This window comes from Typha latifolia, chromosome 9 (assembly GCF_019914945.1).
Source record: "Typha latifolia isolate L0001 chromosome 9, TyphaL0001v2, whole genome shotgun sequence".
In the NCBI taxonomy this organism is placed as follows: Eukaryota; Viridiplantae; Streptophyta; class Magnoliopsida; order Poales; family Typhaceae; genus Typha; species Typha latifolia.
This window is the reverse complement of record NC_133094.1, coordinates 2,033,132-2,059,466: the sequence shown is the minus strand read 5'-3', so window position 1 is coordinate 2,059,466 and position 26,335 is coordinate 2,033,132. Positions and strand designations below refer to the sequence as shown.

At 36.5% G+C, this 26,335-nt stretch overlaps 5 protein-coding genes across 7 annotated transcripts; 2 read left to right on the top strand and 3 right to left on the bottom strand.

The window, feature by feature from the left end:
- Window positions 1-1,331: 1,331 nt before the first annotated feature.
- Window positions 1,332-9,289, bottom strand: LOC140795028 (soluble starch synthase 3, chloroplastic/amyloplastic-like). The gene is made up of 15 exons (XM_073147385.1): window positions 9,079-9,289; window positions 7,769-8,879; window positions 7,400-7,614; window positions 7,018-7,288; window positions 6,639-6,814; window positions 6,332-6,439; window positions 6,093-6,202; window positions 5,508-5,610; window positions 3,794-3,964; window positions 3,532-3,660; window positions 3,197-3,379; window positions 2,924-3,055; window positions 2,493-2,604; window positions 2,033-2,156; window positions 1,332-1,461 (listed from the first exon to the last, which is right to left on the bottom strand). The coding sequence occupies exons 1-15, from the start codon at window positions 9,160-9,162 to the stop codon at window positions 1,332-1,334; spliced, it is 3,159 nt and encodes a 1,052-aa protein (XP_073003486.1). The 5' UTR covers window positions 9,163-9,289.
- An 859-nt stretch (window positions 9,290-10,148) lies between these two features.
- On the top strand, window positions 10,149-13,679 carry LOC140795611 (autophagy-related protein 8C-like). Of its 2 annotated transcripts, none has more exons than XM_073148288.1 (6): window positions 10,149-10,353; window positions 10,471-10,520; window positions 12,134-12,189; window positions 12,279-12,331; window positions 13,142-13,260; window positions 13,375-13,679. In XM_073148288.1, exons 2-6 carry the CDS (start codon window positions 10,484-10,486, stop codon window positions 13,467-13,469), a joined length of 360 nt encoding a protein of 119 aa, XP_073004389.1. In that variant the 5' UTR covers window positions 10,149-10,353; window positions 10,471-10,483; the 3' UTR covers window positions 13,470-13,679. The 2 variants fall into 2 exon arrangements, with proteins under 2 accessions (XP_073004389.1, XP_073004390.1); XM_073148289.1 differs by having other exon boundaries at window positions 10,151-10,361.
- A 523-nt stretch (window positions 13,680-14,202) lies between these two features.
- On the top strand, window positions 14,203-17,702 carry LOC140795610 (aminomethyltransferase, mitochondrial). Its single transcript, XM_073148287.1, has 3 exons — window positions 14,203-14,904; window positions 15,770-15,888; window positions 16,928-17,702. The coding sequence occupies exons 1-3, from the start codon at window positions 14,353-14,355 to the stop codon at window positions 17,472-17,474; spliced, it is 1,218 nt and encodes a 405-aa protein (XP_073004388.1). The 5' UTR covers window positions 14,203-14,352; the 3' UTR covers window positions 17,475-17,702.
- Window positions 17,703-18,392: 690 nt separating this feature from the next.
- LOC140795647 (signal recognition particle 14 kDa protein) lies at window positions 18,393-21,565 on the bottom strand. Its single transcript, XM_073148332.1, has 4 exons — window positions 21,443-21,565; window positions 21,211-21,304; window positions 20,997-21,106; window positions 18,393-18,852 (listed from the first exon to the last, which is right to left on the bottom strand). Exons 1-4 carry the CDS (start codon window positions 21,443-21,445, stop codon window positions 18,673-18,675), a joined length of 387 nt encoding a protein of 128 aa, XP_073004433.1. The 5' UTR covers window positions 21,446-21,565; the 3' UTR covers window positions 18,393-18,672.
- Window positions 21,566-22,385: 820 nt separating this feature from the next.
- Window positions 22,386-26,293, bottom strand: LOC140795198 (L-ascorbate oxidase homolog). Of its 2 annotated transcripts, XM_073147633.1 has the most exons (8): window positions 26,086-26,293; window positions 25,892-26,001; window positions 24,795-25,065; window positions 24,516-24,618; window positions 24,092-24,437; window positions 23,366-23,731; window positions 23,206-23,284; window positions 22,386-22,928 (listed from the first exon to the last, which is right to left on the bottom strand). In XM_073147633.1, exons 1-8 carry the CDS (start codon window positions 26,242-26,244, stop codon window positions 22,716-22,718), a joined length of 1,647 nt encoding a protein of 548 aa, XP_073003734.1. In that variant the 5' UTR covers window positions 26,245-26,293; the 3' UTR covers window positions 22,386-22,715. The 2 variants fall into 2 exon arrangements, with proteins under 2 accessions (XP_073003734.1, XP_073003735.1); XM_073147634.1 differs by lacking the exons at window positions 25,892-26,001; window positions 26,086-26,293 and adding an exon at window positions 25,462-25,517.
- Window positions 26,294-26,335: the final 42 nt, after the last annotated feature.

Below are 26,335 nucleotides of genomic sequence, written 5' to 3'. Positions count from 1 at the left end.
TTTCCTTCTTCTTAATTTTGATCGTCTGAAATTAATTAAGATTTTGCTCAGTTAGAATCGAATGTGATGATAACATTATAAGAAAGATTAGGATTGCTAATCGACAACCTACTGAAGAAATCTTATAGTAGTTTTTCTTTAATTTGCTTAATTTTGACCATGTTATCTAACTTTTATATGATGGTAAAAGATTAATAAGATAAAGTTTGATTCGAACTATGAAATATGAGATGGAAGAAGAAAAATCTTATAAAACTCCAAGACGTGCTAATTAATATGAAGAATATACGAAGAGATCTGGACAAATTTAAGCATTTGAATATTAGAAGTGGAGAAATGGCAGAGGACTTTGAAAATTATATATATGGAGAGAACTTTCACTTTCTCCACCATAGTGAAACAAATTAAAGGAGTTTGGAAGTCAAATTATACGTGTGCATGAGTTTGAAAGTCAACGCACGAAAGTGGACGTGGAAAGTGTACTCTAAGTAAGAAAAGTTGGCAAATATTATAATATATATGCACCAAGTTTAAGGAAGATAAATTAATATTAGTAAAAGTAATTATTTATAAGGAAGATCATAGATTGTTATATGTTGTTCATCAAGGTGGAAAATTTATCAAGAACTATCCTGCATCTATTGTGTTACGAGTGTTTGGGTGCTTTTGATCAATTTTATTGGTAAAATAAAATTAGACAAAATTAAAGTAATTAGGTAGAGGATGTTTATCTAACTACTGTATGAGATAATGGAGTAGGATCTTTAGTCACAACCCAACACCTACGTAAGCAAATCATTTTTCCAAGATAATATGCAAAGTCTAGTCAGTCAAGATTAAGATGTTTTGTTTTGGAATAACTTTCAAAAAATAGTTTTAGCTAAGCTCAGTTTATAAATTTGCATACGAAAACTTATATATGTTTAGACTATTAGAATGTTTGATTGCAAACTCATATGATGATATAATAATTAAACTTGATTGCAAATATATAGTTGATGAACGAGAAGAGGAGAAAGAAGACAGGCAGATAACGATTGTAGATTTGAAATGATAGTTAATTAAAGTGATGTAGTGGAGAAGATGATCTTATTGACAGCCTTCATCACGCGCAAAATTATCATACAAAATAATAATAATGTTCAAAGTAACATTATGGATTATTGACTTAGCACTGGAGAAGATGATCGATCTTATTCTAGTTATTGACCAAGAATATATAGCCAAATTTTCTGAAAGAAGGGAAGCTGAGCCTGAACCTGAACATGTACAAAGATTCAAAGAACGAAGAGAAGAAATACTCAAAAAGAAAAAACCATTCGTCGTCGTCTTTACTTCCTTGCAGAATGGTAGAGCTCCATGTAGTCCAACGCCGGGCGATTCCAAGACCAATCTTGCTCCATTACGCGCTGGCACAGAGAGTTGAACCATTCGCGAGCATCAAACCATGCAGAGATTGCTCTGGAATAATCCAACATTAATTGTGAATTGAAATAAAGCAGTATGTATGGCTAATCTGATACAATGTTTCATTGTTTTTTTACTTACTAATAGTAGACAAACGATATTAGTTAGAAACATACAATTAAGGAGTTTTTTTTTTTTGACTAAACTAGTCTTGCCTGAAACTTCTCTTTTTTTTTTACCGAAATTGATTATGTACCCTCAATCTTAGTACTAGGAGGAGTTTTTTTTACTGTAGTTATCAGCAAAACATTGATAAGATCAATGTTTATATATGCAAATTAACAAAATAAAATGCCAAACCTATCATCGGTTAATATATATAAAACATTGAATTTAGTAGTGATTTATGTGTAATTTTTCAGATGAAACACTGATAAATTTAACTAACTCAGCCTTAGTTTTTTTTAGCTGCATATAAAATATTGATCAAATTATCGTCTTATATATAAAAAGAAGATGCTGAACTTGTTAGTATTTCATCTTCTTAGAATATGCTCATACTTGCAGGTATGTTCGAAGTAAGAGAAGACTGAGAAGAAGCTAATCAGGAAGGTTTGCTACTTGCCTGTTGAGAGCATAATCAACACCAGCAGGATCGGCTCCCTCAAAGCTAAAGCCATTTGTTTCAAGGCCTTCTTCTTGAGCTCTCTCTTTATCATTATCAACATCAAACACAGTATCATAAAGTCCTGGATCAAGGCAAAAGATGAACCAAATTATATATCTCCAATTGGTAATTTCATGTGTTTCATCATACAGCAAAGTGTGAAAACAGTCATTATACAGAGACTTGAGATACAATTTCTTTAACATATTGGGCATCGACAAACTATTCACTTGCATTTAGAACTAAGCTTAAGAACTCGGATGCCATTCCCCCAAATACTGTCTCAATATGGTTTGTAGTTAATGCATATATCTGCTTAGTAGTAAGAAGTATAAGTTTTTCTATGGCTGCAGAGGATTCCGTAGTTGTAAGAGCAAAACTGAGGTTAGAAGTAAGAAAACAAGAATGACAAAGTCACCTCCAGTTCTGCGAACAACAGGGATCGAACCATATCGCATAGCAACGAGCTGGGTTAAGCCACATGGTTCAAAAAGTGAGGGGACAAGAATGAAGTCTGCGCCGGCATATATCTAAAAAACAGGAACAGACATATGTCAAGGTTCAGTCCTACTGACAGAAACATAGATGGAGGTGAGTAATATAAGTCAGTCGTTTTCTGGTTCAATGACTTATGTAATAATTTCTCCCCATAATACTTAACAATTTATTCAGAAACAATAAACCAGACAGTGAATTATACTCGAAAGTCGCTATCTGATTCAGCAGTTTTATAACTCATCTAGTCTTGTATTTAAGTTTCGAGATGAATTAGACACATGATAAATTTTTTTTGGCAAACTTAAAAGTTAAAATAGTAAAATACTCCATGTCTGTGAAGGTAACTCTTACCAAATGTGAGAGAGGCTCATCATAGGTTAGGCAAAGCCGCGCATGGTTGCCATGTGAATAAGACAACTGGTTCGCCAAGTTAACAAAATCATTTTGTATACTAGGATCAGGAGCTGTGCCCAGCAAAACAACCTATAATACAATTGGGGAGGGTCAAATTAGGGAAAAAAAAACCAGAGAACAAGGTATATTCATCTGCAAGCATCTTAAATCAACAGTATAAGCAATCTATACAGAAGAATGCACTTGAAATGCAATTACAGTATGAGATACCTGTCCATTACGTTCGAGAGTTCGCCAAATTGCATGTTTGATAAGGTGTATTCCCTTCTGAACTGTCAAGCGAGTAACTATTCCGACTAGCGGTTGATCCGATTTTCGTAATCCAAGCCTCTGCTGCAAGGCCTCTTTAGCAGCCATCTTACCTTCAGTAACATTTTCTGATGTATAACAAACCTGAAATTTACATGCTCTCGGTTGGTTCGCATCTATAATAGATACTGATGAATCTGATGAACATAACAAACATGAATATGATTCTAGAGAAATGCTTATTTTTGAGTTGCATGTAGAGAAGCAAAAAATAAAGAGCAAATAGCACAACATACAGGGATAAACTTATCATTGTATGGATCCCAGATGTCAGGATCAATTCCATTTAGGATACCATGGAACTTGTAAAGGTGAGGAGAAATGGCAGAATTTGATGAAACTTCCTTCAAATATCTGTGCGAGACCTGAAAGAGAGAGGATGGGGATCATAGATAATAATAAGAAACAGATGCAAACTAGAAATGCTAAAGAGACTGAATTAATTTCATTTCCTTATATTCATATTCTTCATTGTAAGAAACAAGGGTTAGAACTAACAGTTGTAGCCTTATCAGCAGATGTCATTGCTTGGGTAATCTGATGAATCCCGAACTCAAGATTGTGAATGGTGAAGATAACCCGAGCATTACTCAGCCCATAATGTCTGTAATAATCCTTATATAGCCAAGCAACAGGAGCACTAGACCAATCATGACAGTGTAAGATATCCTGTCAATAAAATAAACTGTCTTCTGAACGAATGCATAGGAAAAGAGAAGTACAAGACTGCAAAATTACGTATATAACAAATTTCAAGCAATTACAACGAAAGAGACATTCTTAATGAAACAAAACTCGTTAATGTTCATCACACGAGTAAATGGAAAATCACCCTTATTTTAAGGAAAGGGGAAGGTTTCCTGTAGCTGAAATCTTATAACATGAATGTATAGACCATTTGACTAAAAGGAACCAGCCTAACATAAGAAAACATGAGTTAAGAACTACATAAATTGAATTAATTTAACTTCTAGACCTCTAATCCTATGAACTTTGCTGATAATAGTAGGAAACTCACGGTTGTATCCTAGTTAATGCACCTTACTAAAGGATATGCATTAATCAGAACATATATTGAGCACCTGATTCCATTTTTTGAAACAAAATATTAAATAGCTCGGAAATAGAAACAATTTTTTTTTTCAGAAAGTGAAGGCTAGCTCAATCAGTCATTAATCTCATAAATGTAAGATCTCTTGCAACTTCCAATATTTCTAATTTTTATAATCTAATTATTATAGTATGGAGATGACAACTAGAAATACTTTTTCTTGGGTAAAGGAACAGATTTCTGTATCAATCATGACATCTGTTTAAAATCCATACCCTAATTTTTGCAGCAGAGTGTGAAATAATAACATCTGCTTGTTAATGAAATTGATAAAATTGACCAAAAGGGAAAAAAATCAAAAGAATATGGTAATAGAGATAAAACGGGAAATATTGAAAAGGCGCACAAGACAGTGGAAAAAGAAAAACCAATGCTAATGAATCCACTTAATCATCCAAGACATGCGGGGTTGTTCTGCTAAAACAATAGGCAGCCAGGGCCACGATAAGGATCAGAACTTACGGATTAACAACTGCAGCTTCATTCTTGTGTAAATTTGGATTGTCAATTCCCAATTGCTTCATCTCGTCCTTAAAACTCACATTGTTTCTGTATAAGTTCTAAATATTGCTCTATCTTAACTAGCTCTAGAAGTTCTAGACTAACATAGTCTGTAAAAAGCACATAAAGAATCACAGACTATTACCAAAGGGTAGAAAACATCTGTCTGATGTGTTTTTATCACCAAATATTGGTATGAGGTGCTTTATGAAACTGCTTGATTTCATTTGATAGGTGAGTTCACAACCAAAACTCATAGTTTGATAGGGAAATGCCGAGTTATGACACATTCGGCAAATTACCAAATAAAGAATAATCCAATGTTTCTACTGCATATACATATTGAGCATTTCAGCTTTACATGAATATATGCCAAACCTGATCACCTTTTGGTGCTTTTGGCATTAATTAGAAGCACTAGTGTTAATTATCAACTTCTGATAGATTGTCCTGAAGTCTGTAGAGAATAATATAAATTCTATGTCGTGTTGTCTTACAAGTATCAATATGCCCCCCCCACATATAAAACGAAAATGATGGAGAATGATACATTTTTTCAGAAAATGATGAGCAATATATTATAAGGCATTTGTGACTTACGGGACGAGATCCATTTTGCTTGAGAAACTCTAAAGCAGCATGACAGAAGAAACCAAATCTTGCTCCATCATTCCTTCCATATACACATCCAACCCAGAACATTCTGCACAAGGAAAAATTATCATACAGCCTATAGTTTGCCTTCTGATGAAGCCTCAGATAATTGGAATCTTCCAAGCAATCAGTACAATCAATATAGTTACAAGGCTCAGACAATGGTACTAGAATAAGATATCTAAGATTTCAAGTTCCAGACTTTCTCTTCCAACAGCTGTTACTTTACAGTAACAGGTTTTTGTTCAACCTGAAATGCAAACAGATACTAGAAGCCATTGCTGGCTCAAAATTTCACCATTGTACATCAGCCCAAGAAGGATCAGGAAACTAATGAGATATACGACCCTAAAATCAATCCATTGATTTAAAAACTGTGAAGGAAATAAAACATAAGATTCTAACTCGATGATGAGAGGAGATAAACTAAACCAAACAGAACATCAATCAAACCGTTCAGTAAAATTATAGTAAAGCAAAAGACAAACAATAATAACACTGAGAAGTTACAAATAAGTCGCTATAAATTACCCATTTTGTGGCTCTAAAAGATAAACAGAAAGGCCTTCAATTTTTCCAAACCAAACTTTTATTTCTGTTCCACCCCAACCAAAACTTTGTCGGAAATGGAAGTCCTTTACCTACATTGCCAGAATTTACTTAGGTAAGCACAAAAAAAAAAAAAAAAAAAAAAAGGACACTCCACACTGTAAAGAAAAAGAACTTTTTGTAAATAAATACTCCATCAAAATTTGAGTCGTGGAACTTACATTGCTAAGATTCATACAGTCATACTTTGGAAGAATAATGTCAACATTATGGCCTAATTCTTGAACAGCACGAGAAAGACTTGTAACAACATCACCAAGACCTCCAACCTGTAATATAAAACACGGCATGTATTGCGATGCCCAGATTAAACAAATATGCATCAAGCAGTATGTAGGCAAAAGAAGGCCCTAGTTATTTACTTGTTATTATATCAAATGACCAATTCAACTAGATATGGAGTTGGTGTTATAAAGTTCTCTATCTTGTTATATTGCAACAGAGAAAGGATAGAAAGAAAACAAGTACCTTTGCAATAGGTGCCATTTCTACAGCAATGTGAACAATATGCATCGGGGGCTCCTTGAGGACTCCACCAGAGACAGGAATATGGTAGTCCATCCCATTTTTGTTGTCATAAATCCCACCATCTTCTTTATCGGAGAAAACAAAGTCCATCATGTAGGCATCCATTGGAACCTTGACTGACGAACAGAACAAATGTCAGCCATTTATATTTTAAATTTGTCGGCCTAGTCAGCGATTATGCAACTCACCTAATCTCGTGCTTAAGTTTCAAGGTGAATTAGACACATGATAAAGAGAGTTTGACAGATTTACAACAGTAAAAAACTCAGTAATCAAGCTCCAAAAAGAAAAGGGAGAAGATTATAGGATCAACTTCTACCTATTGCTTTTAAATGGACACCATTCTCTGCAATGACCATTTTCTTGGGTGATAAGGGGCCGTTGCGATGGCTCCAACGGTTAAACGAGCATCTCAACCAAACCTCAGGCTTTCCATTTAAAACAGTGTTGGAGGGGTTATATAGGACTGTCACAGTGCATCCAGCTCGTACTTCAAGTGGCTCTGTGTACACTATATGTTTCTGGGATAACAAAAAAGTTTTCATTGTCCTTTCCTTTGTCTCGGCTTTCATGGCTGCAATTTTCTCAGCCTGTGAGAATCCCAATGGTTAACAATTAAAACATCCAGTTAGTCATATATATATATATATATATAGAGAGAGAGAGAGAGAGAGAGAGAGAGAGTCTTCAATGAAACACACCTTTCTACGTGCAGCCTCCTGGTTTATTTTTCTGGCCTCCTGGAGCTTTCTGCAAATCCTATGCTCTTCTTCAAACCAGAAGAGTTCTTCAGACATGTAGTCCGGCACAGTCGCATGGAAATCTTGTAGAGCATTGTTATCATAAACTTCTGCCTTCCGTGGTGGCCCATCAGCGAAAACCCAGTCCAAAATGAATGCCTGCTCAGGCACAACAACTGTATAGAAAGTTTTTGATACTAATCAAGATACAAGTTAGAACAAAACTTAAATACGAGACTAAGTGAATCTTTACATGATTTTGTAGTTCATCTATTCTCGTATATAAAAATAGTCAAGAACTCGGAAAAAGCCAACTATATGTAAGCATACCCTCTGCATACCACCAGTCACCGTCTCTTTTCACTGATCTGAAAAGCCTTTCCACAATAGACACCCCATCACTCCAGTTGTTATGGCCGCCATGAATCCAGAGCTCTGTAGCTCGTGCAAGTGGACGAGAATTCCTGTTGTAGTACAATCTGATCCTATCCCCGCCTTTGAAACTGCTAGGCTCTACGTGCCACACATTCTCAAGAGAAGGCCTGGCCAAGTGAACCACAAGGCGCATCCTCTCTCGCCTCTTCTCGACGTCCGCCTTTGCCTGCGCCCTGTCATCTTCCATCGCCGCCTTCTCTTCCTCTCTCTTGCGTCGCTCCTCGTCCCGTCGTGCCCTCTCCGCTTGCTCGGCGGCAAGTCGTTCATGTTCCCTCTGCTTCTCTTCAACCAAGAAAGCTTCAAAGGCAGCTTCGTTCATCCCACTTTTCACGGTAAGGAGGACGAAATCTTTGGAGTTGTTGTTCTCATAGACAGTGCCACCGTTGAAGAAGACGAAGTCTATTGTATATGCCTGCTTGGGTACGTGAAGTTTGCACAACCACCAATCCCCGGGAAGATCCGTTCTCTGCAATGCTTCCGTGAAGAACTTCCACTTCCAGCCATTGAAGGCACCCTTGATCAGAACCGCAGGTTGGTCCACTAAAGCCGACAAGCTACGGTTCAGGTAGATTTCAATATCTTGACCAGCCTTCACTATGTTTGGAAAAACGAATAATTTGTTGCCCATCATGAAGTTCTCCTCAGCGAGATATTCTATCGTCCTCCTATATTCCTCTGGATCGACGTCTTCCTTCCGGTTCTGCGACGAGTCGTCTGCTTGCGATTTGCCCATACTTTCTCCACTGCTAGTAAGCTCGCTGCTCAAAGGCGTAGAACTACTGGTACTGCTAGAATTTCCTGCGCCGTCTTCGTCAATGCCGCTGTGATCTTTCTTGTGGGTTCTTGTTCCAGCTTGGGGCCGAGGACTAGGAGCAAATCCTCTCGGGATCGAGCGTTTCGTCCTTGGGATTATGCTTCTTCTTGGTCGCCTCCTGGAATAACCTGAGCTTGCCACCATGCAAGAGACGACTCCGTTTCTCGTAAATCCTTCGCACTTCATTGTAGTCTGGGATCAGCAAATGAAAGGAAATAAAAGAGAAACACCAAAGAAACTAAATCTACGCTACTCCATGCCCAAAAGGAGGGAACTTTCATAGACAAACACCAATCCAAGGCACTGAAACCACCAGACCCACGAAGAGAAACCGAAACCGATCACTGCAAACTACGTTTGAAAGCAAAACCCAGATGGAGAAATCACTCACTTGTGCGAAGGATCCAACCGCAGGTCTAATCCTGAACCCCGAAGCAGAGCAGAGCAGTCTCTGCGATTGGAGAGCCATTTCCATTTGTTTCTTCCACTCGATCACTACTCGAAGAGCCGAGAAGAGGTACAGCTAACTCCTTTTATAGTTGCAGAAGAGAAAGAGAGAAGTAGGATTTACACCAACGGAGATCGACATTTCGGGATTCCGTTTTGACGGTGAGAATAGTTCGGCCGAAGAATCGACACGACGAGTTTTTAAACTCCTCCGTGAACATATTTACAGTTAGACCCTCAAACTATCACTCATTCTCATTTTTTTTGTATACACTCTATTATTTATTATTATTATTTTTTTAAAATAGAGATTTCTCTAGAAAAGCTGCAATCTCTTCTATTTATTTATTGTTTTATAATATATATATTTTTAAAAATGTAGACACTTTTTTAGTAAATAAAATTTGAACAATTAGATTAATCTTTTAAATATATATAAATCTAGCAACCGAGCAATAGTTATGAGAAATAAGCTACAACGAATTAAAATTATGTCCATATAGTATTTTAATAAATTTTTTATTAAATATTAATTTTAATGTCTATAAATATAACTAAACTCATAAATAACATAACTTAATCACTTTACCAGAACGGTGGCCTAGTTGAATAAAACTTAATTGAAAGAATATAATATATATGAAAATTTTGATCTAATGACTCTGTTGCTCTAATCTTGAACAAACCTATATTTTTTGCATAATATAATAAGAATATAACCAAATAACTCTGTCCAAATCTGAGCTTATAATCCGTCAAAATATTAAAAAATTAATTAAAATTTTATAATTTAAATGGTACAAAACCGATTTAGAGACCCGAACCCACTATTGGGTCGGATCAGGTTTGGCGTCTAATACTGTAGATTGACTCGATCCGAACACAAGTTGACCGGACGATTATCTGCATCTCCAGATGCAGCAACTAACTACATTAAAATTTATTTGTCATTCATGATTTTTTGGAATCCTATCCAATGTATAGGTTACGTAGTAGATATACATTTATCCTGCATTTAAATTTACATACGATCTCTCCCTCGATAGGAGGAGTGTACCCTTAACCTTTCTTGCGGCTATTAAGTATCCCTAGTCTCACGCCGAAGCCTTCGATCCCCAAATCTCGCATCGTCTTTCCGCCTTCTTCCTAGAATTCTTTGTCATCGGCTGATCGATCGATCTTATCCGAAATCGCCATCCGATACTATTCGTCGCTTTTGGTACGCAGGTTGTTTTTTTTTGATCGATCTTAGTTAGGGTTCGGTTCCAATTAGATCTGCGGTGTTTGTGTTTCTTTTATTTTGATTTCTTTGATCGTTTCTTGTTGGGAATCGCAGGAGAAAGGGATCAATGGCGAAGAGCTCGTTCAAATTGGAGCACCCTCTCGGTTTGTGCACTTGTTCTAATCTTCTATTTAATTGTACAAAAGTTCTGGTTTTGGTTTTTTTTTTTTGTTTTGTGGTTTCGGTTCGATTCTTTACTTGGATCTTTGATGACATTTTCGTGCACTTGCTTGTTTTTGCTGGTCGAAGAATTGGTAACTCGGCCTTCTTGGATTCATGAAATAGATTCTATTGGAAGATTATCGTTCAAGTACATTGCGTGATCAAAACTGTGGAAGTGTCGGTTTCTGTTAGGTCTTTTGGTTCTTTCCCGTTTGTTTATGGATCTCTCGTTAGGGTTTGATCGAAACATTCGTTCTGAAAGAATTGTAGATTTAGAGATTCGTTTTGTTTAGATTACTGATGAATATGGGTTCTTGTCTGAATTCTGGAAGGATGACAAGCAAATGATACGCGTTTGACCTGCATTTCGGGGGTGTAATCTTGGTTAGATCTTATGGCAGCGATCTTACAGTTTGATAAAGTAGTTATGAAGAACGAATTCTTTTTTGTGGAAATAATATTGAACGTTCTCTTTCTTTATTTTCATTATCTTTTTTCCTTTTTTGTCGTTTATAATATTTGAAGAATTCTTCTACTCTCTCTTTTACAAATTTGTTTGAGACCCAAAAAAAATGATCATCCGAAATCTGACTCTTTTTAGTAATATTATACATCTAATGATGAATTTTAGATCTATCAAGATTTTCAATTAAAAATTTTGTGCAAGTAGTTTGATTCTTCTCTGAGATAGTGCTAGTGTACTACGTACCTTTGGGGTGTGAAAATTATAAAGCCACATCTCTTGTTGGTTCTGCATTATTGGAAAAGAGGTGAGGCACCGACTTTTCTAAAGATACAATGGGTTCTGACAGTTCATTTATCCTCCTCATTATTGTAATAATTATTTATGTGCTGTCTGTGACAACATAAGATGCTTTAAAATTGTGCACATATGATTGGTTCTCTATTATGAGATAATATATATGTAATCATAAAAGTGAGTGGGTTCTATCATCATCACATGGTAAATACTGGTTGTGAGATATAATTCTTTGATGATATACTATAGCTCTATTTAAGTGGTATCTTGATTATTGAGGATTGAGCCTGTATGCATCAAGATGAGTGTTTACCAAGCATATATTTCTGTACGGTTGTTGTTATCAGATAAGGCAATCTGGTTTTGTTGCGACAGGCTTCAGTGCAGATGGCTCAAAGGGTCTTGTTTTCTTTTCGTAGTACTTAGACTGCATGTTTGAATAAAATGGAACAATCAAATCTTTCACGATATTACTTTATAGAATTTAAACATTGGTATTCTGATTTCAATGGATATTTTCAATGAAGGATTTTATGGCATTCTCTTGGTGATCGCTATCAACGACAGATTTCTGATTCCAGATGTTATTCTACGTTGCCTGAAAAATACAGAGATTTGTATTCACTAAAGCAATGAACCTTTGTAATTCCTTTGTAAAGGCAGAATTTTTTTCTGCTGTTTCTTTAATGAAGTTTTTGGTTGTTTTCCTTCTTGTACATTGATATATTTATGTTTACTGAGCCATCAACGTGAAAAATGATGTCAATCTTCTGATGCATGCACAAAATATATCAGAAAGGAGGCAGGCAGAAGCTGCGCGTATCAGAGAGAAGTATCCTGATAGAATTCCCGTGAGTACTTTCTGTATTTCTTCTGCGATATATGTTATAATTGACATATTTCAATGCACTAATTTTATCTCATTTCCTGAACTATATAGGTGATTGTTGAGAAGGCTGAGAGAAGTGACATACCAGATATTGACAAGAAAAAGTCAGTTAACTGCATGTCTTTTCAATATGTATTACTGTAACATGAATTTTCTCCTCATTCAATTTCCTTTCCAAATAATACTTAATCTGGAATCAGAACTCTGGAGATAATCTTTTGAATGTCACATTCTAAACCTAAGTTTACACTGTTGTGACATTTGCTTATACTTTTCTGCTATTGTCCTTTTTCTCCTTTTTTTTTTCCTCTTAATCCTTTTGGCCCACTAAAAAGCTAAATTTGACGCAGTTCTTTTTCTGTTACCTTGGGTATATCAGCAGTTGATTTATTTTCTCCTACAATTGTTTGAATGGGACTTAGTATAAGCTTGTCTCTTCTGTGATGCGAACAAGTTGATAAACATTTGTATATGATAATTGATAATGAGATGCATAATGGATATGATGATGTCATTCACTATGGTTAATTTTTGTGTATAATGTAACAAAAATGGGTTAGCATGTGTTGGAGCATGTGGCTTCTCGTACATTGCTTTGTGCTTTGTGAAAATATTTCCATTGATGTAATTTCCTTGCATGGATCTTGCTAGTAATACAGGTTTTTTTTGAGAGAAAAATACAAGGTTCTCTCAAAAATAACAGGGGTTAGTATGTGCATTTATTGTTTAGCAAGTTAATCTTCTGTATGTTTTATTTTGAAGTCAATACCAACCTTTTTGATAGATATGGGTGTTTGTGTTTTAATATGTTTTTCTTTTTGATGGATATTTCCCAGGGCAAACATTTAATGAATAAAAAAGATTTATTGCAGCATCTATACAATATTGATGATTGTTCTTACTCGGTGGCGCAGGTATCTTGTTCCCGCTGATCTTACAGTAGGACAGTTTGTCTACGTTGTTCGCAAGCGCATTAAACTCAGCGCTGAAAAGGCTATCTTCATCTTTGTCAAGAATACTCTTCCTCCCACAGGTCAGTTGCTACTAAATTGCAGCCCTGAAATATGTTTGTGCCATATTTATCATCTTTGCTCATATTCTTGGCTTATTTTGGCTTTTCCTTTCCCCCCCTATTTGGACACAACAGCTGCGATGATGTCTGCTATCTACGAAGAGAACAAAGATGAAGATGGTTTTCTGTACATGACTTACAGCGGCGAGAACACCTTCGGGTCCTTCTAAGCAAGATGTGAGAGACATCTCTCTCTGTAAATAGGGCTTGAATAATAATTGTGTATATGCTCTTCAGCTTGAAATGTTCTCCTCCATTTAAGTGTTCATAACCGATGTCTAGCGTTAAAAGTGTTTGGTGACATTTGGATATTATGGTTGTCAGCAATTATCTACTAAAAGCAATCAATTTATAATATCATGGGCATCTCTTACCTCAAATATTACTACGATTGTATTCCCGTCATGCAAAATTGCAACACGAACTCTTGGGAGGGTACGATTATTAGTTCTGTCTGTCGTGTGTGTTTGAAATAATTATGCACTTGAACTGAATCAACGTTAAAAGTTTAAAAAGATTTATGTTGGAGAACATTGAACTAGTAGTATATTATTGCTAAAGTTTAGGCCAATGATTAACGCCATAATGAACTTTCTTCTATTAAAAATATACTAAGGTGAATGAAGCACAAAAGGAAAGATGGGAGTTTTCAGAATTTTTAAGTTAAGCAAGCAGTGATGCTTATATTAATTTTGTTAAAAACTTATTTAAAAATATATAATCAGAGAGCTACTACTAAATTAGAGTAGCAGAACAAGGTAACAAAACATTTGATTATATAAAAAGGGATGACCATGAGAAGAGTGAAAGAGACAATGAGATGGCTGCCACTCACTACCAATCCCCCATTATCCTACCTTCCAATTTTGCTCAGGAATCCTCCTCCACCCACCCCCTCAAAACCCAACCCAAAGTTAGAAGCCCTCGTTTAACATCTAAACCACTCCATCCCACCCTCACCAACCCATTACAATAAGCAAACACACACACACACACACACACACACACACACACCTCTCTCTCTCTCTCTCTCTCTCTCTCCTCAATATCACCATGAGAGGGGCTGGCCTTTGGCAGCTTCGCCAAACCCTAACACGCCGCCTCTCCTCCTCCCGGCCCAAATCTCGTTCCTTCGCCTCCGATGCCGACCTCAAGAAGACGTCTCTGTACGACTTCCACGTCGAGAACGGCGGAAAGATGGTGCCTTTCGCCGGCTGGAGCATGCCGATCCAATACAAGGACTCCATCATGGATTCTACTCTCAATTGCCGCGCCAATGGAAGCCTCTTCGACGTCTCCCACATGTGCGGCCTCAGCCTCACCGGGAAAGACGCCATCAAGTTCCTCGAGAAGCTCGTCATAGCTGACGTGGCGGGGCTGCGCCCCGGGACGGGGACCTTGACGGTGTTTACGAATGAGAAAGGCGGCGCGATTGATGATTCCGTGGTTACGAAGGTGACGGAGGATCACATCTACTTGGTCGTTAATGCTGGATGCAGGGATAAGGACTTGGCGCATATTGGGGAGCATATGGAGGCGTTTAAGGGGAAGGGAGGGGATGTCAAATGGCACATACATGATGAGAGGTCGCTTCTTGCGCTCCAGGTGCGAGATCTATCCAATTTGGCATCAAAATTCGGAATTTTTTTCTATTTTTTTTAAAAATCGTTTTGGAATGTTCTGTTGACATTTTACTAGGAATAAGTTGTGAAAGGGGTCATCCTATTTAGTTTTGGATCGTAAACGGTGACAACTTGAATGGAGTCTGACTCGTAAATTTAGTTGATGAAATGTCGTACATGTGGTTGTTCTTCTGTGGGAGTTCTGATCTTTCTGGTTAGTTGGCATCTTATGTAGTTTTGGATTGTAAACGGTGACAACTTGAATGGAGTCTGACTCGTAGATCTACTTGATGAAATGCCATAGATGGGGTTGTTCTTCTCTGGGAGTTTTGATCTTTCTGATTTGCTAGGGGATAGTAGATTGTGGTAATAATTTGTGGCGAGTTTAGTTTTATTTACTTATTCTAGGGTTTTGGATTTTTAATTTTTTTTATTGATGTGTTGTTTGTTCTTCTGTATGGATCTTTTTGATGACTTGTTCTGATAAATCATAGAATCTCCCTTGCTTAGCTATCATTCGTGGAGATCAAACATTTGGAATGACTGGGTGGAGCTATGATAATGCTGGAATCAAGTATGAATATTTAGTGTCCTATGGATACCCTTCATTTAGCCTCAAGTATTATACTTGATAAAATTACATCTCTCTGGATAGTTTGGTGGCTGTGAAGAGGTTGTTGCTAAAAGTATAGACCACTGAGACAACTTATGCAGCAAAAATATGTTTTAACTAGTATCTTCAGTAGAATTTTTTTCTCTCATCTTCAGAAGTAGCTTATTCTTCTCTGATTGACTTCTAGGATCATCAAATGATTGAAATAGCTTAAATTTTCTATCGATACAAACAGGGTCCTCTGGCTGGATCAGTTCTTCAGCTTCTGACGAAAGATGATTTGAGCAAAATGTACTTTGGTGAATTTAAGACATTGGATATCAATGGATCTCATTGTTATCTCACAAGAACCGGGTACACTTCCTTCATTTCTTTGTAACTTGTGATCCTTCTTTTTTTATGGTAGGAATGCAATATGACTCCATGAAATTTCAACACAAAACCAGCTAGAGCATTTTTTATGGAGTTAATTTTGGTCGCAATTTGTTCACTTCTTATTTTCCGAGATATCAGAAGTAATGTACCAGAAATACTTTACATGCAGGAGCATATTAAAAACCATCACAGTTGACTCTCATTTCTTACGGTTCATTTTGAAATAAGAGAACTTTTTTCAGCTATAATGTAATTTAAATAATTATGAATTGTTTCTTCTTCTCCTCAATTCCTTCATCAACTCACTATTAATGTTTCTATTCCTTCAAAGGATCTAGCTTAATTTATGTCTTCGACATTCATTACTAGTCTTAAAACATCCATCTTTCATTCCTAGTTCATTCATAAATGTTGAGAAAATTCCATGACACCCTACACGTATAGTGATGGCAAATTGGAGGCTTTCATGTGATATTTATCTTTTTTGCACTATTCAACATCAAGTAGTTAGCAACTTGAATTCATTTAGCACAAACAATAAAGAACCCATGTAGTTTCAGAATTTAGGCAGTTCAGTTTTATGGGAGTACTAAAGTTTTTCTTATGACCTACTTATTATGTGGACTTGTGTTACTCATCTTATGACCTGCATTAGCTTCTTTGAGATTCTTATTTGCCTCCATTCATTGGCTAATGCCTCTGCCAGAAGGGCAGAACTTTCTTACTGATAACTACTTTATAGGACAAATATATGCTTCTGGACTGCTGTGAGTAATTTTTGCTCATGGTACTTGAGAGTCCAAAACAAGAATTCCTGGAGGCTATATTACTTTGAAATCTTGAATATGTATTATAAAAGAAGATATGATTATGACTTAGTACAGAAGTGTGAACTTTTCTTTCTGTCATATTTTAAAATCTTCTCTGTCATCTAACTCAAGCGAGGTGGCACACCTACGTGCAACTTCTTGGGTTGCTAATCCTTCACCTCTTATCTCCATGTTCCTGAAAATTTCAGCTACACTGGTGAAGATGGGTTTGAAATCTCTGTTCCCTCGGAGAATGCTGTAGATCTTGCAAAAGCAATCCTGGAGAAGTCTGAAGGGAAGGTGAGATTGACAGGGTTAGGTGCCCGTGACAGTCTTCGGCTTGAAGCTGGCCTTTGTTTATATGGTAATGATATGGAGCAACACATCACACCTGTTGAGGCAGGCCTTACATGGGCGATTGGTAAGAGACGAAGAGCAGAAGGTGGCTTCCTGGGTGCAGAGGTAATCCTCAAGCAGCTTGAGGAGGGTCCAAAGATCAGGCGTGCAGGTTTTTTCTCGTCAGGCCCACCCCCTCGTAGCCACAGCGAGATTGTCAGCAGCAGCGGGGAGAACATTGGTGAGGTGACTAGTGGAGGATTCAGCCCATGTCTGAAGAAGAATATAGCTATGGGATATGTGAAGTCTGGTCTCCACAAACCTGGGACCGAGTTCAAAGTTGTTGTCCGCGGGAAATCCTATGATGCAGTTGTCACCAAGATGCCCTTTGTTGCAACCAAGTATTATAAGCCCTCCTAGAATATGAGTTTGAGCTGCCAACTCTCTCCCACTTAACTTGCTTCAGATGAGTTAAGAAATGTTGTTACCTAACTCTTTGAAACTTCCTACTTGAATCTGGAAGCAATCTTTTTTTTTTAAGTTTGTGATGGGACCTTTTTTTTTTCCTTTGATGTTCTCCACTGTTGACTTGAAGCACTGTTACTTTATGCTTCTTGAAATAAATGTTCATGCTTCAATGCTTCTCCATTTTTACTTCTCAAATTAACATGGTATAATGTACATTACCTACTGAATGCACTTCTTACGCAGCTTGGCATACAGAACATATAAAAGACGGGACTTGCTCATGATTATCTTTTCTTTCTTTTGCAAGATATCTTAGAAGTACCGATTTTAACCGCCATTGAAATCTATATATTTTTGGTCACCTAATGTTTGGCAGTACGAGATGATCTATAATCTCAAATCAAATCCAGAGAGAAGGGAAATTTAACAGAACATTTCCCCTGCGTAAGCAATAGGTTGTCTTTTTTTTTGGGGGGTGGGGAGGGGGGTCAAAGTTACTCACTTTTTCGAAATTAACTCTTAATAATCCTGGTCCAGTAGACGCACTAGTTTGCCAGCAGCTTCAATCTTAATTTTATTTTACTTCTCATGCTCCACGTATTTCAAATCAGTATCGGTAGGTTGTGTAGATCACATCATCTGGTAGTAAAACAAATATCATGGTTAAAAAGTTCAAAAATTCATTTAGCTCAAGTCTGTCAAACTTCTTTTCCCCAACCAGTGCCATCTTGCATCATTTTGATGTCCTATCTACACAATCACTAGCGTTCGAGAATTCGTGTAGAATTGACTCACTCTACAAACACTCAGATTAGCTGCTTCCAATTAATTTAAAACTGCAGGGAGGAGAATTTGACAAAAAAGAAATAATTTAAGAAGTTAAAAACTAAATTATAGAGTAGAGATTTTCTTTCCAATGAAAATAATTATCACTGACATGTCCAACTGATGCATTTTGACAAAAAATACAACCTGCCAAATGCAACTGTGTCAAAAGTACTTCGACAAAGATGGAATAAATGTCGCGACTCTTTACAGTATCCACAGTTCTCCTCATGCGCGCAACACAGCCAGGGGAAAAAGATAGCATCTCCAAAACTTCCAAATTTCAATCTGATATTTGAGCTAAACAAATAAATCTGGCTCAAATTCAGGTCTTTAAGGGTGCAGGCTTCTTTGAGGACTCTTTCTTCTTGGATGACACCGGCTTCTTTTCAGCTTCAGCAGACTTCTTCTTGTCCTTCCTCTCCCTCTTCTTCAAAGCACTCATATGAGCTTTAAGGATCGTGGCATAAGAAGCTTGGAATTTTTGGTGATCCTTAGCAGAGAGCTGGACAATACAGCATTCCAATATTATTACATATTCCAGGACAAGACCATCCCTGTATTAGTTGCAATTTAACAGTATTGGTAACATCCTCCAGGATAACCCTAACTGGTAAATACTATTTGCAAGCTTACATTAACCTTCTTACATTCTAATGATTTGTTTTAATAATGATCACAGAGTTGTAAAGGAAATAAAAGATGTAACAATCATAGATGGTTTCAAAGGATGTTATATTTTAATCTTCATAAGGCAAGAAATGACTGATTGATCAAACTGAGGAAGAATGGCTGCTCAACAAATGTACCATTAAACAGTTGCTGAAAAAGGAGGAGATGTGTACATCAACAGCAATATTCATGACAATTAGCCAAAAATTCTGCTTCAAGTACTTCAAGCATAATTTTGATCACCCTCTACTGCAATGAAACAACAACAAATACAAAACAAAGCTCATCACTCTCACATTAGATGAACTATGTCATCTAATTTGGAGATATCAAAAATATCACAATCAATTCTCACATAACGATCCTCTACAGTTACTACCTTCAGGCCTTGTGTCAAACACACTCATTTTCTATTCTATCTTCTCTAGTAAGCTACTCATCTGTCCTACTCTCCATATTTCGCCCATACTCAACTTTTTGCATATATGTTTTCTCATTGCCACACTAAACTAAAACCAAAGGACAAGACTTATGGATTCGGTTGAGATTCATTGTTTCTTAATATAGACAATGTATTGTGTCTAGCATGTCAGATTCTTGAACCTGGTTACAGTGGCACATAGGATCTGGATCTACTAATATTAAGCATGCGTAGTTTTACAGGCAATATTACGAATATCAACAAGACTACAGATTACATCGCATATTGGACAAAACAAGTAACATCTTTGCTGGACAACTAATAAAATCAGTACTGATTAAAGAGGTTTTTATCTGCCTGGAAATAAGATGAAATAAGAAAATGGAAAGCATAATCTGTACAATTCTACCCCTGAAATCATGTTTCCATGTTCTCACAATGATTTACAACATTAATTCTTAATAGATAAAGTGATATGGATAACCATGCCTTTCCTTGTCATCTGGTTGATCATGATCAACTTGTTGCCCAACATTAGTTACTTATGCCTAATTTTTTAGGGATAATTTTACTTAGATTTCCAAACTATTACTATTTTTACATACACTATTTTAACTTTTTTATTTCCCACATACGCCCTCTGAAATAAGAAAATTATCTACATATACCCCTTTGAACCAAGAAGAAAAAGTAACTATATGGATCCTTAAAACATTTTTTTTTCGATTCAGGGATGTATGTGTAAAAAAATATATTCAATGAGTGTATGTGGAAGATATAAATAGTTTAGAAAAGCATAAATGGAATTATCCATATTTTTCAACAAGATCTTTTTCCCGTCCTATCATGCATGTGCTAAAAAGAGTTTCGGCTCTCCATTCTCATCATACTGGAAGAACCAAACAGGTGAGCCTGGCTTTCACAGGCTAATATTTTGGTTACAAATGCTGTGCCTCTCTGTTTCCTTTTTAAGGTGATTCAGTTCTTTCCACTCAAGAATTTCATGTCAATCAGTTAACTCTCCTTTCAACATAAAGTACAGACTATGCAGCATTATCTCAGGACCACCATTATAACTCAAACATGAACAAGTGGAGACACGGGAGCAATGCCTTAACCATCAATGCCATCTAATGACTGAAGCACTTCGTTTCATATTATATGACCTCTCGAAACCACAGTCAAACTTATACAGGAACTGACAAACACAACAGGAGGACCACAACTGACCATATAGATAAAGATCTCATCTCATCCTATAAGTCTGTTTTGGCCCAAGTTCAATAATGAACACATTCTGAAACAGGTTCCGGATTCCAATTAAAATTAAACATTTTGGTTTCGGTCATGGAGTTGGCACCAAAATTTTAACCATCTTAAAAGTTATAAACTAACAGAATGTTATTGTGTATTCTAATTGCAATGAAATGCTAAATACAAACTAAAATCTATTTTGGTAAAAAATACAATAATTTATCATCTACCACCAAACTAGAAATAATAGAAGAAACTGAGTCCAGGACAATTAAAAGAAGGTTATTTAGCAACAAATATACCGAAGTGGAGATGGTCTTTCTTCCATCAGTAGCACGAACAAGACATCTATATTCAATAGCTTCTCCTGCACTCGCCATCTTATTCCTAGTTGCCTTAGACTTTTGACATGCTGACAAAATCAACCTTGTCAAACTCAACCGAAGCCAAGCCGAAACCAAAATTTAAATCTCCAAGGCCAAAATTTAACACAAAAATGATATAGAAAGGACTCACAGCGCTTCAAAGTAACCCAAACAGATCCCTTCTCCGTGTTCCTCTCGTACATACTTGTAAGCTCATTAAGGAACGGATCTGGCTGCAGAAGAACCTAAAGATAGAGGAGAAAAGTGAATCGAGGGTTCGATCTGATGGAAAGCAAACGAGACTTCGCGATCGGAACTGCAATTTGATGAAAATAAAGCAAGATCGGAAGAAGAACCACAACATTAGAGGTATTGCGCTTTACCATCGTCTCGATGTCGTGCTGGGGTTTTGCTTCTAGGGCTTCTCGATCGTTTACGGAGATCGAGTTGGGATCGCGATCGTGGAGTTTATTATAGAGAATTTTACAAATCACACCCTATCTATTTTGTAATTCACGCACCCGTAGTTTTTTTTAACCAAGTACATATTAAAAAAATATTATATTATAATATATAAAATAATTTATAAATACCTAAATTACTCTCGTAAAAAACTATATCAATTAGTCAAAATAATATTAAATATTAAATAAAAATTATAGAAAAAAGGAGGAGTCAAATTACACAATTCCTCGATGATAGGATAATATTATGAAGGATATAATTATCTATTTTAAATATATATCAATCTAGAAGTTATTTTTTTAATAATTATATTATCTTAATAATTTATGAAATAAATGACATATAATCTTAACCGAGAGTGATATATATATATATATATATAAAATCAATTTGATGAAAGCTGAATGAATTATATCTCTTCAGTTATTTTTTAATTATTTATATATACCTCTCGTTATTTAAGATTAATTTAAACTAAAATTTGATAATAGATAGAGATGTAGAATTATATTTAAATTGAAGTTTTCTCTTTTAAAAGTAAAGAATCAAATTTAAATTGCCTAGTATTAAATGATAATTTTTTATAATTAAAGTCTAATCATATTTATCACAATCGATAAATATTTTAATATCCCTCTAAAATTTATAATCTTAATCTAACGGTTATAATTGCTAGTTTTCATACCAGATGCATGTTTTTCGATAACTTAGTTGTTTAACATTTTGATTACGTGTAACTTAGTTGTTTAACATAACTATGTGTTGCATGTTGCTATGACTAGGATTTATGACAACATTAATCGACTTTGTGGTAGGAAAGTAAGATTAATCCAAAAGTGGCATCATAGATTGACAACAAAGTAGTTTTAATTGGGGTATAATCCCCAATACTTTCTCAGAAGTACCTATTACTAAAAGTAGCAACAAGATCTTATCTTATGACCAGAATGAAGTTATAAGAGTAGAACAGTTACAATTTTGAGAGAAGAAGCAACTGATTGTCATAATCTAAGAACTAACAAAAGCATGTACCGCAATTTTTTTTCTCAATTATACAAGTTAAAAGAACAGTTGAAATCTTGAAGATATGATATGAAAAGATCCTAAGCTGCAGCATCTCCTACTCTAAATCTCTAGGAAGAATATGTCACCCCTTCGTGACATACAGACATTAATCAGATATGTCATGGGTCAGAGTGGCCTAGTTCGTCGGCCTGAAGCCCGACCGCAGAGAATGGCATTCCTTGGAATTGGTAACTCGTCCCTTGATGAATGTGTTGGAGAGTATACGCGGAGATAGAATTGCTGTCCAAGGTACTGCCTGGCCCAATTCTCTGATCTTATATTCCACATGCCCATATTGTCTAACGATATGTATATCGCAGTCCATGATTGCGGATACACCTGAAAAAGAAAGAAGAAATCTATATTAGATCTGCAATTTTGGCCAAATTTCAGCTATATGTGGTGATTTATCTACACTTCCAAGTAAGTGAACTTTTTCAAATCTCTGCTACTGGAGTTCAGAACTTCATTTGTCTTACAAGTATCTTGGTACATGAAATAGCTGGCCCTTCCTAGGAAGTCTAATTGAATCTTGTATTAAGTATTCAGCTCATTCAATATTAATAGGATGTATGTCTTTCTTGGAGATTTTTAGCCAAAACACACAGCATTATACCTGTACAGTACTGCGAGCAACAGCATCTCTCAAGTTGTAGTTGTCCCTGCTTGCAGGTGTCCATTGTCCTCCATCCATTCTGCCAATTGGTAAAACTTTTCATTTGCACATTCCACTACTAGATAGAGCAGAAGTTGAGAATTTTTTACAATGTACTTACCCGACAACAAAGAAGGAATACCCATCAATATGCCAAGACTGCACATAATTCTCACTGTTCTCAAAGATAATCTCGATATAATCACGGAAATCAGCTGCCATAACAGATGTCTGAAGATAGCCTCCACCATAGGTTGGATTATCAGGTATACTTCCAAGTGTGAACACTCCAGGGATATTATAGAAGTCAGCAATCTTGAGCGGTGTATCAGATGGAATAAATGAAACACTATTGACGGCATATCTCTGCTTGTCATTGATGACTGGTGGAGAATTCGCAAGCCTAATGGTTCGGGTAGTATTGATCAACCCATAGTGATAGGAGCCTTGTGGGTTTGGCCTCGGGCCGCTTGATGTCAGATTCCGTCTGGTTTCAAGTTTAAAGTTTAAATGAGATCAGCAGTCACAAAGTAGGACTTGTAATTTGCAATACAAAGGAAGGAATTTGACCAAGCAGCAAATTGTTCTCATCAGTTACATTTAGTTTCAGTATTACATTCAGAATGTATCACCTAAATATCAGACATATGTCTTGTAAGTTAAGGGCAATAGATTCACTATTAGATTACAAAGGATTTTTACATAATTTAAGGTCCAAGAATACGTTCTATAATGTCAGAATTAATTGCGATAATGAACTGAATTTTTCACACATCAGTGTACCGTTTATTCTAATAATTCATTCGATAACGAATCAACCACAAAAAAGGGTGGAGTTGTACTTTACCGAATTGATCTCGCCTGGTTAAGGGACCAGTCTATCTCATCTGTAGGTCCTCCTGGTGGTAGTCCCACGGGCGAGCTAGCGGAGTTGCTATAGTGAAGGATGGCAGCAGATGTGAGCACTGGATCAGTAAAACGTGTAGAAATTGCAATGTAGTAGTCCTGCGCTGGCTGATCCATTATGACAAGAACTGAATAAGACTGGCCTAAGTGTACGTCGAGTGAATCGTATGTGTTTTGAACTGTGTGAGACCCTTCCACCTCAACCAGAGTCATAGTGTGGCCTTGAAATCTTACATTTATCGAACTTGCTAGACCTACATTAGAAATCCGAAACCGATACATCTTCCCTGGAAAAGCCAGTAGGCGTTATTAATTAAGATCACAAAATATTTGAGTGCCAATGCAAGGCAAGAAAATAGATCTACCTTGTTCAACTGTAAAAACATTTCCATTTAAACCTTGGCCATTGATGAGAAGTCCATCAGGGAAAGGAAGATCATGCCCACTGTCTAAGATAGTTTGCAGGTCCTGAAAAAGTTTAAAATTTTGCAACAATGTTATAGAAAAAAAAACAAGCGAAAGAACATAATTTTTGATAAAATTTACTTCTTGTCATAGTCAGATTTGGTCAAGACTTTTATCACAAAAAAAAAAAAGGATTTGGTCAAGACATAAAGATAGCATGCATGAATGAATACACTTACAGTGTGGTTAGCTTTGAACCAGTCTCCAGCCAAAATTGTATAATCTCCGGCAGGAGGTGAGAATGGCACAGGGATCATAGGACGGCTAAGGACCCTGATGCTGCCAAAGCCTCCTGCAGCCTTGTGAAAGGCTAGAGAGGGGAAGTAGAAGTAGCTTCCAATTTGATCCTTCACTTGAAGGATATATGTGAAATTCTTTCCAGGTGGAATCGCACAATTAGTGCCGTAAACACCATCTTCCCATGAATTCCTCCTCTGCTGGATGCCATTCCTGCAAAAGAAAATAGAAAACAATCACTCAAATAGTTCACATCTAATATAAGAACTCTCACTTGATCCTGACACTGTTGACGATCACGTAACATTAGTATCAGCACATAGTGACAGGAGAGGTAAAACTAATGTATCAAATTCGAGCATGCAAAATGACTAAATAGTATGTGAAGTGCAACTTAGAAGATCCAGGAATTACTTCCTTTATAGTTAGTTCTCTGCTTAGGAATGTCTGAAGTATGTGAGAACATGAAATTTTTTCGACAGAAGCATAATGCTCTAAAACCTGGAAAATAATTCATCTAAACAGCCTGCGTGGATTAAAGACAAGAACAGCTGTAAACTCAAGTCTAGGGATAGAAAATTAATAACAAGACCATTAAAAAAAATCAACCAATCTGACTGACAGAGTCTCTTGTTCCTAGACAAACACATTGCAGGCAAATAAGGCGATGCCTTAGCTTCTTGCCTCAAGGTTCTCAAACCCCCAATGGAAACAAATTTAAATCCACCTCGAAAATCCAACCATAGTAATGCACCTCACTGTATCATTTATTATTGCAGACTTTGTGTCCCCCCTACTGGATATAATAACTGGCGAATAATTAAATAGGCAGATCACCAAACAAGTCCTTGTACTCATTGACTTGGTTTTAATAAGGCCCACTGCATTCTGGATTGCATTGTTTAATTAAAGCATTAAAAGAGAAAATAAAAATCAGCACTTGCTTTGCTAAAGAATCTACAAAGACCCCACGTTTGACCCATTTTAGGATGCATCTTAGAAATTGGAAAGACTCGTTAAAAACAAATCAACAACCCACCATGAAATAAGGAAGGGCTCACTCAAGCTATTGAAGACGTTAATGATAAGATTGTCATTGGTCACAGCTTCAATCTGAGGCCCAGGAAACTGCCCATTGATCAATATCCCCTGCACTCACATCATTCAGATGAAGAAAACAACTCACGTCATTCAAAGAAGAAGAAGAAGAAGAAGAAGAAGATTAATGGGCACCTGTTGCTTGACCCCAAGAGGGTATATATCACCGTATGTCACATTCCAAGTGAAGAATCTATATGGGTCGTCACATCTCACGAGAGAAGGAGAAGAAGAGAAGATTGCAACGAGAAGAAGGCAGAGGAAGAGGGAGGAGGAGAAGGAGGTCCTTTCCATCCTTCACAAACTCTTCTTCTCCGTCTCTTGCTGTAGGTCTCTTTGTAAACTTTTCTCTGTTTTTATAGCACGAGAAATCTACGAACAAGAT

Coding starts and splice junctions, on each gene's coding strand:
- LOC140795028 (XM_073147385.1), bottom strand. CDS start 9,162: ATGGAAATGGCTCTCCAATCGCAGAGACTGCTCTGCTCTGCTTCGGGG. Junction 6,440..6,638: donor AAATGGCACCTATTGCAAAG/GTACTTGTTTTC, acceptor TTTATATTACAG/GTTGGAGGTCTTGGTGATGT. Junction 3,661..3,793: donor CTGCTGATAAGGCTACAACT/GTTAGTTCTAAC, acceptor TCTCTCTTTCAG/GTCTCGCACAGATATTTGAA.
- LOC140795611 (XM_073148288.1), top strand. CDS start 10,484: ATGGCGAAGAGCTCGTTCAAATTGGAGCACCCTCTCG. Junction 10,521..12,133: donor CAAATTGGAGCACCCTCTCG/GTTTGTGCACTT, acceptor AAAATATATCAG/AAAGGAGGCAGGCAGAAGCT. Junction 12,332..13,141: donor CCAGATATTGACAAGAAAAA/GTCAGTTAACTG, acceptor TCGGTGGCGCAG/GTATCTTGTTCCCGCTGATC.
- LOC140795610 (XM_073148287.1), top strand. CDS start 14,353: ATGAGAGGGGCTGGCCTTTGGCAGCTTCGCCAAACCCTAACACGCCGC. Junction 14,905..15,769: donor GGTCGCTTCTTGCGCTCCAG/GTGCGAGATCTA, acceptor CGATACAAACAG/GGTCCTCTGGCTGGATCAGT. Junction 15,889..16,927: donor TGTTATCTCACAAGAACCGG/GTACACTTCCTT, acceptor TGAAAATTTCAG/CTACACTGGTGAAGATGGGT.
- LOC140795647 (XM_073148332.1), bottom strand. Junction 21,107..21,210: donor TTGGGTTACTTTGAAGCGCT/GTGAGTCCTTTC, acceptor TGATTTTGTCAG/CATGTCAAAAGTCTAAGGCA. Junction 18,853..20,996: donor GAAAGACCATCTCCACTTCG/GTATATTTGTTG, acceptor TGTATTGTCCAG/CTCTCTGCTAAGGATCACCA.
- LOC140795198 (XM_073147633.1), bottom strand. CDS start 26,244: ATGGAAAGGACCTCCTTCTCCTCCTCCCTCTTCCTCTGCCTTCTTCTC. Junction 26,002..26,085: donor CTCTTGGGGTCAAGCAACAG/GTGCCCATTAAT, acceptor ATGTGAGTGCAG/GGGATATTGATCAATGGGCA. Junction 24,619..24,794: donor GGTTCAAAGCTAACCACACT/GTAAGTGTATTC, acceptor AAACTTTTTCAG/GACCTGCAAACTATCTTAGA.